The 10840-nt window shown below is 34.2% G+C and overlaps 1 protein-coding gene across 1 annotated transcript; it reads left to right on the top strand.

Moving 5' to 3' along the window:
- The first annotated feature begins 1125 nt into the window (after positions 1–1125).
- Positions 1126–10012, top strand: LOC107797292 (quillaic acid 3-O-glycosyltransferase CSL1-like). The gene is made up of 8 exons (XM_075242467.1): positions 1126–1773; positions 2957–3061; positions 3432–3551; positions 5937–6149; positions 6699–6798; positions 7491–7672; positions 8425–8775; positions 9397–10012. The coding sequence occupies exons 1-8, from the start codon at positions 1189–1191 to the stop codon at positions 9940–9942; spliced, it is 2202 nt and encodes a 733-aa protein (XP_075098568.1). The 5' UTR covers positions 1126–1188; the 3' UTR covers positions 9943–10012.
- Positions 10013–10840: the final 828 nt, after the last annotated feature.

Genomic DNA, 10840 nt, shown 5'->3' on the forward strand with positions numbered 1-10840 from the left:
AACTTAGTTCGAGGGGCTTGTTGATGCCTGGTCCAATTGTGCAGGGGCTTGTTGATGCATGTGAAACTTAGTTTGAGGAAGACATTGTTATGCGTCCGATTAAATTCTAACATTGATAGCAGAATAGATCGAGAATATCTCTCTATATATAAAATATTGTGAAGCTTTTTGGAAGAAATCGTCCGAATTTATTTAAAATGGAAAAAATTATAACATTTTAAAAGTAATTTTTAGGCTAGCTTAACTCAACATTTCCTTATCAACAAAGACAATAAAAAAGATAATGATTTGTAACATCATGCGGACATATCATAGTAATACCATAATTAATTGCATTACGTTTGGAGTGTCTGTCTATAAGTGGAGGGTAAGACGAGGGCCTATATAAGAAAAGGAAAAACTATACTATAGACAAACGTTTCTATAACAACATCCTTTTATAGCAACCATTCACTATAAAAGTCATGTTTTTCTCGAAATCAATTTTTATACTATGTTAAAGTCAAACTTCTTTATAACAGTACGATTTATTCTGATATTTTTTTACTGTTATAATGAAGTGTTGTTGTAAAGAATATATATTATAACGTAACATGAAAATCGGTCAGAAGATAAACTTGCCTTTTATAATAAATGACTGTTATATAAGGATGCTGTTATAAAGAGGTCTGATTGTATAATATATATTCTCTATAATAGTACCTACCTATACCAACCAAAAAATATCGAAACAAACAAAGTTGTTATAGAGAGGTTTGACAGTATATAGTCGCTCTAAAAAATAATAACCGAAAAACTATATAATATACTATTTTTTATAATAAATGACTGTTATATAGGGATGCTGTTATAGAGAGCACTGACTGTATAATATATGTCCTCTATAATAGTACTTCACTACAACAGTCAAAAAATATCGAAACAAACGAGACTGTTAAACTTCGTACTGAGTCAAACTACCTCATCTAAATTGAAACGGAGGGAGTATATTTTTATATATTAATATATAATATACATATTTTATAGGGATCTGTACAGAAATTGTATATTTAGCTAATGAATGTAATTATTTTTGGCCGACAAATCAAATATTTAACTTTTCCTATAAAAAACTGATTGGAGTCTGCTTTGAATCATCTTCTCCATTTTCAACACCTTCAACAAAGCCAGAATAAACTTTAAACCAAAATGGAAACTCTTCCTTTACAAGAGTGGAAAGTCCAAAAATATTCAGCCATAATCCACAGAATACACACTTTAATTCACTCAATCTTTATACTATCCATGTTCTACTATAGACTCATAATTAATCTCAACACAATTCCACTATCATTTTTCCCTTATTGGCTCATAATTTTTATTTCTGAATTACTTCTCTCTTTTCTTTGGCTCCTAAACTCGGCCCATATATGGACCCCAGTTAGTCGTTCTGTCTTTCCAGAACGACTTCCGCCGGAAGATGAACTTCCGGCGATAGACATTTTTGTCTGCACGGCGGATCCTAAAAAGGAACCGCCGTTAGGTGTTATGAACACTATTTTATCGGTTTTAGCACTTGATTATCCTATTGAAAAATTGTCAGTGTACCTTTCTGATGATGGTGGTTCTAATTTGACACTTTATGCTATTAATGAAACATGGAAATTTGCAGAATTTTGGGTTCCTTTTTGTAGGAAATATGGAATAAAAAAGACTTGCCCTGAGTTTTATTTTCAAGGAGATGATGAGATTAATAGCAGCAAGGAGTTCTTGAAAGAAAGAGAAAATATTCAGGTATTACCTTAATCCGCCATTATTTTGAGTTTAAGTTTTAAGTATTTTCCTGGCTTCTCTATTGCTGTATTTTTTTTCCTTCAAAATTGTTGTGGTTATGCTTTCCTTGAACCAACGGCGCTTATCGGAAACAACCTCACTACGTTTACAAGGTAATGATAAGGTCAACGTACACACTATCCTCGCTGAACCCTACTTATATATGAAACTACATTGAGTATGTTGTTGTTGTTAAGTATATAGGTAAACTTTTTGAGTAGTACAATTCCTCCATTTTTTTTTTTTTGTGGTTATCTACGTGGTGTCTGGCAGGGGCGGATTTAGGGGCGGAAGGGTGTTCACCCGAACCCCCTTCGCCGAAAAATTACACTATATATGTAAGACAAAGTCTATTTTTTACCTCTATATATTATATTTTGAATTTTCTTAACACGACCCAAAAACATAGCTTAATGGTCAAGGGTTCTATTTCCACTAGCTACAATTTTTTTAACGGTTTCATATTTTTGAAACCCATTCTGCCTCCGCCACCGGTGTCTGGTACCCGCATTGGGGCCCACCTGAATTCGGATTCGCGCCAAGAAGTTTCACATTGGGGATTCCATATCCAGTGTTCGAACCTGATATTTCTGGTTAAGGATGAAGGAGTACTTACCACTCCACCGCACCCTTGTTCCATTCTATTTTATGTGGCATTTTATTAAGTGGTTGTTGTTATCTTTGGTTTGTCTCATTTACTCATGTTGTTATCGTTACATTTTGAACAATCTTTTAGAAATAATAGGTTTCTCAGGAAAGTAAAGTAGTAAAATTTTGACCTTTAATTTGGAGTTTACTAAATTGGAAACTTTACAATCAACTTTAGTAAAGTGTTGAAAAAAATAGCAGATTTTTGGAGATAGACATTTATATCCTCTCATTTGATTTTTAAACTGTGCATTTTTTACTCTATGAATTTTAGTTTCATTGATTTATTCAAGAATTTTTTTTATCCATTCTCTTTATTTATTTTGTATTACTTGTAGCATTTTCTTTATTCGCGATATCATTTTATTCCTTCTTTATTTGCGATATTATTTTCTTAAAAATTTGAAGGAGCTAGTTTTTTTAAAATATATTATTATAAAGAAAAAGTTCTGCAAGTTAGATTTATATAATTTGATGTTATGGTCTAAATACGCAGAAAGAGTACGAGGATTTCAAGGAGCGATTGAGGAAAGCTCAAGAAAATGGAGGGACAGAGGATACGATATTCCATTTTGGTTCAAACCATAATACCGTTATTGAGGTACAATTCTTTTAGTGAAAATTAACGGAAAATTAACGACCAAAAATAATTTCTTGAAAATATAATAATTATGTAGGTTATATACTTTTAGGGTGTACAATTGATATGTTATTTACCAAATCTCTAGCTTTAAAATGAATAAAACTTACTTGATATGATACATCAATTACTAGTAATACTATTTTCTCATTTTGCATATGTAATTTAAGTTTTTATTCTCTTTTTGTTTTATAAGAAAATTTGTATATAGAATCCAATATATAGTACAAGGTTGTATTATACGAAATCAAATTGTTGGATGTGGAATTAATATCACGTTTTTTCTTTTATATTTTATTAACACAAATTTGCCTATTTTAATTTCTTGCAGATAATAGGCCAGAGAGGTAAAAATAATAGAAAAATTAAAATACCTTTGCTTGTATATGTTTCAAGGGAGAAAAATTCTGCTCATCCTCACCATTTCAAAGCAGGAGCCCTCAATGTTCTGGTACTCTCTTTTACCTTTCCATAAATAGCTACTCCCTCCATTTTAATTTATGCGTCTTACATTTATTTTTAGTCTCTCTCTATATCTATGAATATATATTTTTTATTTTATTTTATTTTACCCTTTATGATATTCGTTTATAGAATGATATGACACGTTCAAGATCACAAGATTCAAGAACCCTCTCTACTCCTTACAACATCCCAAATTAGTTGCTATATTTCGTTTTTCGAGAGTCAATTTGACTAATCTTCGAAGTTAAATTGGATTAGATCAACTCAATATTTTATATTAAAATTTAAAAATTCAAAAACTATTCGAAAGTACGACAAATTGTAGTTGTTTTCATATTAATATGATGAAAAAATATATTTTTGTGATGACCTTGTGTTGCAAGCAAATTCAGTGTTCCGAGGCCTAAAAAACCTCCTTTTTACCTCACCTCGATTTACATGCGTGGTCCGGACCTATATCCGGAAAGCCTTATATGTGAAAATATGAGAAATAGAAATTTCTAGAGTTAAAATTTGATTTTGGTTGACTTTGGTCAATATTTTGAGCAAACGATCCGGATCCGTGTTCCGACGATTCCGAGAGGTCCGCAGTAAAATATGGGACTTAGGCGTATGCCCGAAAATGAATTCTGAGATCCCAAGCCTTAGAAATCAATTTTTGAAAGAAATTGTTTTGCTGAATTATCTAAGAAATAAAGAAAAGAATTAATGTTTGAAACTATTGGTATCGGGCACGTATTTTGGTTCCGGAGCCCGGTACAAACTTGTTATAGTATTTAAATGATAACTGTGAAACTTGGTGGAAAATGGAGTTTATTTGACGTGATTTGGACTTCCGGTTGAAGAGTTATGAACTTTAAGTGTTCTTGATGAAAATGATGAGTTTTGAGGTTTAATTTATGGTTTTACATGTTATTTTCATGATTTGATTGCACGAGCAAGTCCATGTGATGTTTTTAGGTTGGTGTACATGTTTGATTTGGAGCCCCGAGGGCTCGGATGAGTTTCGGATAGGTTCCGGGATGTTTTTGACTTAGAGCATAGCTGTTGCAGGTTCAGAGAAGTTGCAGGTCTCTGAACCCAGCTGTGCGGTCCGCAGTGGTTTCTTGCGGCCGCGGTGGGGACTTCGCGACCGCGGTGGGGACTTCGCGACCGCGGAGGGAACTATGCGGTCCGCGGTGGGGCAAGGCTTCCTTGTGCGGTCGCAAGGACTGCGGTCGCACAAGGAAGCCTTGCCCCACCGCGGACCGCATAGTTCCCTCCGCGGTCGCGAAGTCCCCACCGCGGTCGCGAAGTCCCCACCGCGGCCGCAAGAAACCACTGCGGACCGCACAGCTGGGTTCAGAGACCTGCAACTTCTCTGAACCTGCAACAGCTATGCTCTAAGTCAAAAACATCCCGGAACCTATCCGAAACTCACCCGAGCTCTCGAGGCTCCAAACCAGCACATGCAAACCAACCTAAAAATATCATACGGACTTGCTTGTGCAATCAAATCATGAAAATAACATGTAAAACCATGAATTAAACCTCAAAACTCATCATTTTCATCAAGAACACTTAAAGTTCATAACTCTTCAACCGGAAGTCCAAATCACGTCAAATAAGCTCCATTTTCCACCAAATTTCACAGTTATCATTTAAATACTATAAATTTTTTATACCGGGCTCCGGAATCAAAATACGGGCCCGATACCAATGGTTTCAAATATTAATTCTTTTCTTTATTTCTTAGATAATTCAGTAAAACAATTTCTTTTAAAAATTGATTTCTAAGGCTTGGGACCCCGGAATTCATTTTCGGGCATACGTCCAAGTCCCATATTTTACTCTCCCGGGATCGTCGAAACACGGATCCGGGTCCGTTTACTCAAAATGTTGACCAAAGTCAACCATAATCAAATTTTAACTCTACAAAATTTCTATTTCTCATATTTTCACATAAAAGGCTTTCCGGATATAGGTCTGGACCACGCATACAAATCGAGGTGAGGTAAAAAGGAGGTTTTTTAGGCCTCAGAATACTGAATTTGCTTGCAGCACAAGTGATGACCTTTTGAGTCAATACAATTTTAAAATATTAGTCAAAGTTCACATAGTTTGACTCTCGAGAAGCAAGACATGACAACTGAATTTGGGACGGAGTAAGTACATTCTTAAACGTCCTGCTCTGTCAAACTAAGACACATAAAATAAAATGGGGAGTACATTCTTAAACGTTGTGCTCTTTCAAACTAAGACACATAAAATAAAACAGAGAGAGTGCATCTTTTCTTCTTCTTCGCGTACTCTAAGTATTAACTCGTTTTATTATTATTATTTTTTAGTTTGTTAAATATGATTAAGAGTAATTAGTGATATTTTTTTGCAGCTTAGAGTATCTGGAATTATAAGCAATTCTCCTTACATACTAATATTGGATTGTGATATGCACTCAAATGATCCATCTTCAGCTCGACAAGCAATGTGTTTCCACCTTGATCCCAAAATCTCTCCTTCACTTGCATTTGTTCAATTTCCTCAAAGATTTCACAATGTCAGCAAGAATGATATTTATGATTCTGCCTTGAGAGCAATTTTTGTGGTAAGCTTTTTATATCCATATGTTTATTTTCTTTTTTATAACCGTGATGTCCAAGCCGGTTCATACATACTCGACTAATTCAACGAGATATCTGTTTCCATATGTCTTATATAGACAGGTAAAACAGGTAAATACTTGCTCATATTGGGTGTTCGTATCAAATCATACAAATTTATTATAGTTAAATGATCAATTAAGGCGAGAATGTATATTAAAAAGGGTAGCCCGATGCACTAAGATCCTGATATGCGCGGTGTTCGGGGAAGGGCCGAACCACAGGGATCTATTGTATGCAGCCTTATCCTGCATTTTTGCAAGAGGCTGTTTTCACGGCTCAAACCCCTGACTTCTTGGTCACATGACAACAATTTTAACAGTTACGCCAAGACTCCCTTTAAAGCGAGAATGTGTATTAATTAATTACAATTTATTAATAATTATATTTGTGAAAGCGTATATCATGTATTTATTGAATTGATACAAATATTCGATACGAGTAAATTCTTACCGGCAAACACTTGTTTATAACTAAGGTTTTGATGTTATTAGGTCAAGTGGCCAGGGATGGATGGGCTTATAGGACCTATGTTGTCTGGTACATGCTTCTATATGAAGAGGAAGGCTCTATATGGGACTGGTATACACAAAGGTATATTACTCAACTATTAAAACGTTTGTAATGCTTATTTATAAAATCAGTTTCACCACTTAATTAAAAATAAATTTTAGTACTTAAAGAAATTTAAAATTAGCCTGATTTACAACTACTAATTGAAAATTAGCTACTATTTTAAAATTAATCGAAATTTAGCCACTTTTCATACGATAATAAAATTTGGACAAAAATACCATAAGTTAAAATCCAAAAAAATTCCAACATATTATGTTGGAATTCAGACTTTTTACATATGGAATTCCAACATAATGTGTTGGAATTCAAAATACCCTGTATGTGAATTACAACATAATACGTTAGGATTTTAAACTTTTACAAGTTAAACTCCAGTATAATATGTTGGAATTCGCTTAGAAGGTATCTTTGAGGTTTGAACTCCGGTACAATGTGCTAGAGCTTTACATCCAAGACTTTCAAAATTCAGCATATTATGCTAGATTTTTTTCGTGTTTGCTAAGGGTATTTTTGTCAAGATTTTATCTCCGCATAAAATAGTGGATAATTTTCAATTACCAGTCTGAAACTGGCTAGCCCGTGCTATTTTGACACTATTTACAATCAATTAATCCAAACGGGCTCTAATTCTTGGCCATTTGTCCCTTAAAAAGAATTTCTCCAATATACATGGATATTCACTAATCACATTTCTTGAACTTTTTTATCAGACATGGATATTAGTGGGCTGAAGAAGTGTTTTGGTTCCTCAAATGAGTTCCTAAATAATCTTACAAGCACTAATCACAAGCAAAATGGCAGTGGCATCAAAGAATTTGCTGACAATAAAATTCAAGAAGCAAAAGTTTTAGCCTCTTGCACCTATGAGCAGGATTCACAATGGGGAAACCAGGCAAGTTAATAATCACATTAATGCTAAAAACCAATTATATGCAATTTAGAAGTGGCAAATATGTAGACTGGTTCAACTTGGGCGGGTCAAAATTGATTAAGTCGATAAATAAATTGTGATTCAACTCGTTCAAAGTTTGCTTGGGTCAAAATGGTTGAAACAATGAGTCATAAGCCAATCTGTTCAATTTAACCCAATCTCTCTTGCTTTTTTGTTTTCTTCTTGAAAAAAGAATGTGAAAGCTAATGTATTTTTCTTAAATTATTAGTTTAAGTTCTTCATAATTCAATCTTCCAAGTTTGCTTTTTATTTTGGGTTTGAGTTGCATTTTGACATATTGGGTTCCACTATTTTGACCCATTTGACCTAATAATATGATGTGTCATTTTGAGTTCAACCCATTGGGTCAAGTCAACAAACTGGTTATGATCCAATATGTTTAAACTTGGACAGGTTAAGTGAATTACTTAAAAAAAAAATAGACTGATTTTCATTGGGATCTTTATATAAATAGCCGTCCGGGTTCAGTGTTTACTTTTCAAGCCGATATACATAGATTATACAATGATTATGCAAATACAATATATAGATTATACATAGATTATATATTCGCCGCCTACTTTTAGTTTAAGCGGTTGAGTGAGCCGGCTATTTAGATTAATTCTTCATTTTAACTTTGCCCCATCTAGTATAACCTAATTCTTTGAGCTATCATATTTGTGCTAACATTGAATATTGGCTTCATTATATAGATAGGATTCTTGTACCATTCAGTGGTGGAAGACTACTTCACAGGTTTTATTTTGCATTGCAAAGGCTGGAAGTCTGTCTTTTATAACCCTACAAGGCCAGCATTTTTAGGCAGTGCAACAACAAATTTGAATGACACATTAATTCAAGGCACAAGATGGAATTCTGGACTAATTGAAGTTTTATTCTCAAGATTTTGCCCCCTAATTTATGGCTTGATCTCAAGAATGCCTCTTCTTGAATGCATGTGTTATGCTTACCTTGCATCTCAGCCTCTCTATTGCTTCCCAGCTTGGTTTTTAGCTATCATTCCTCAGCTTTGTCTCCTAAATGGCATTCCCATTTACCCTAAGGTAAAATACAATGCTCCCACTATTTCATTTTATATGGCATTCTTTATTTTTCGAATCATTACGCAAAAAGTCGGTTGGATTCGATGTTTGCTTTTTCTTGCCGATATACATAGATTATACATTAATTCTACACAATTATATATGTTATACCTGGATTATACATATATTATATATCATTTGGTTATTTTAGTTTAAGCAGTCGGGTGATCGGCTATTTAAGTTAATGCTTCTTCATTTGTTAGTGTTGTTTAAAAGGAATTACATTTTTCTATATTGAGCACTCTATAACTGTAAACGTTCCATTTTGGCTACCATGCTTTTATAGCCCATATTAATGTTGTGACATAAAGGGGAGTCTTGGTGTAACTGGTAAAGTCGCTGTCATGTGACGAAGAGGTTACAGGTTCGAGCCGTGAAAACAGCTTCTTGCAGAAATGCAGGGTAAGGCTGCGAGCGTACAATAGACCCTTATGGTTCGGCCCTTTCCCGGACCCCGCGCATAGCGAGAGTTTCAGTCAAACACCGCCATATCAAATGAAACGAAGGAAATATAAACTTTAATTGCTCAAGACTTAAACTCTTAAAGATAGACTTTGACTGAAACTATATCAATTTTCACAGGTCTCAAGTCCATGGTTTATGGTATATTCTTTTCTTTTCTTGTCAACACTTGGAAAATACTTATGGGAAGTTGTCCAAACTGGAGGAACAATGAGAACATGGTGGAATGAATGGAGGGTATGGATGATAAAGTCAATAACAGCTTATTTCTATGGAAGTTTAGATGCAATCTTGAAACTATTTGGCTTTAGAAAAGCAAGTTTCTTACCAACAAATAAAGTTGTTGATAATGACCAATTGAAGAGATATCAAAAGGGAATTTATGATTTTCAAGCATCTAAAATGTTAATTGTCCCTTTGGTTACATTAGTCACATTGAATATGGTCTCATTTGTTTTGGGAAGTGCAAAAGTGATATTTGAAGGCAGATTGAGTGATTTGTTTGGCCAAGTTTTCCTATCATTTTTCATTTTGGTAGTGAATTATCCTATAATTGAAGGGATGATATTTAGGAAAGACAAAGGAAGTATTCCATGTTCAGTGACTTTATTGTCTATTTTGTTTTGTATTTTACTCTTGTTTATTGGATCTATTTTTGTAATGTAACTTAATAGGATGAAGCTGATGTATCATGATATATTTAGCTTAAAATAGGGACTAAGATTATTTTGATCTCCATTTTCCCTTTTTGTCTTATGTTCTTGGAAATATTACTGCTTATTTTTACTAGATTATACACTATGGGGTCGTTTGGTTGGAAAGAATTTATTCCGGAATTAGTTATTTCAGTTTTACATGGGGATAAAAAATATTACAATTTCGGGATAACTAGTCTTAGGATTAATTATACCGCAATTTTCTACCAACCAAATATGAGATAAACTCTTCTTAAATTTAGTCCTAGGATTAATTATTCCTTATCCCTCTGTCACGACCCAAACCGATGGGCTGCGACGGATGCCCGAGTCTTACCTGTCAAACACCCCTAAGCATGCGTCTAAGATATAAACCTGAATAATATCTGCTAAATTACAAGAATGATATACATGAAGGAAATCTGCCCAAAAAGGCATACATACATATACGTGCAACATACGTAGGGCGAGCCGACAAGGCTACTATAGACAACTATATACCTCAAAACTGGAAGCCGGCAAGGCCACATACAACCCAACTAGACATACTGTCTACAGACCTCTAATAGAAATATAACTGTACAAAGACGGGACTGAGCCACGCCATACCCATATATATATATATACACACACAAAAACATATCGTACCAAAATCAAAAGCAACTCCGGATCAAGTGGAGCACGCCAACTCTCGCTGATCAAGGATCCTAAGAAGAGGGACCATTGTTGCGACCAAAAACACTTACGCAAGTGCACGTGATCGTCAAGTAATAGAGTAGTGAGTAGAGTATCGTTCCCATGAAGACTTATGATTAACTATTGACTAATTCAAACTCAATTAATTTGTCTATCCAAGAGGTTTTTCACAA

This window comes from Nicotiana tabacum, chromosome 21, assembly GCF_000715075.1.
Source record: "Nicotiana tabacum cultivar K326 chromosome 21, ASM71507v2, whole genome shotgun sequence".
In the NCBI taxonomy this organism is placed as follows: domain Eukaryota; kingdom Viridiplantae; phylum Streptophyta; class Magnoliopsida; order Solanales; family Solanaceae; genus Nicotiana; species Nicotiana tabacum.

What these genes read in the sequence shown, in the direction of transcription:
- LOC107797292 (XM_075242467.1), top strand. Translation starts at nt 1,189, where the DNA reads ATGGAAACTCTTCCTTTACAAGAGTGGAAAGTCCAAAAATATTCAGCC. An exon ending in CCTTGAGAGCAATTTTTGTG is followed by an intron (nt 6,150 to 6,698) that starts GTAAGCTTTTTA and finishes TGATGTTATTAG; the next exon opens with GTCAAGTGGCCAGGGATGGA. An exon ending in ATTCACAATGGGGAAACCAG is followed by an intron (nt 7,673 to 8,424) that starts GCAAGTTAATAA and finishes TTCATTATATAG; the next exon opens with ATAGGATTCTTGTACCATTC.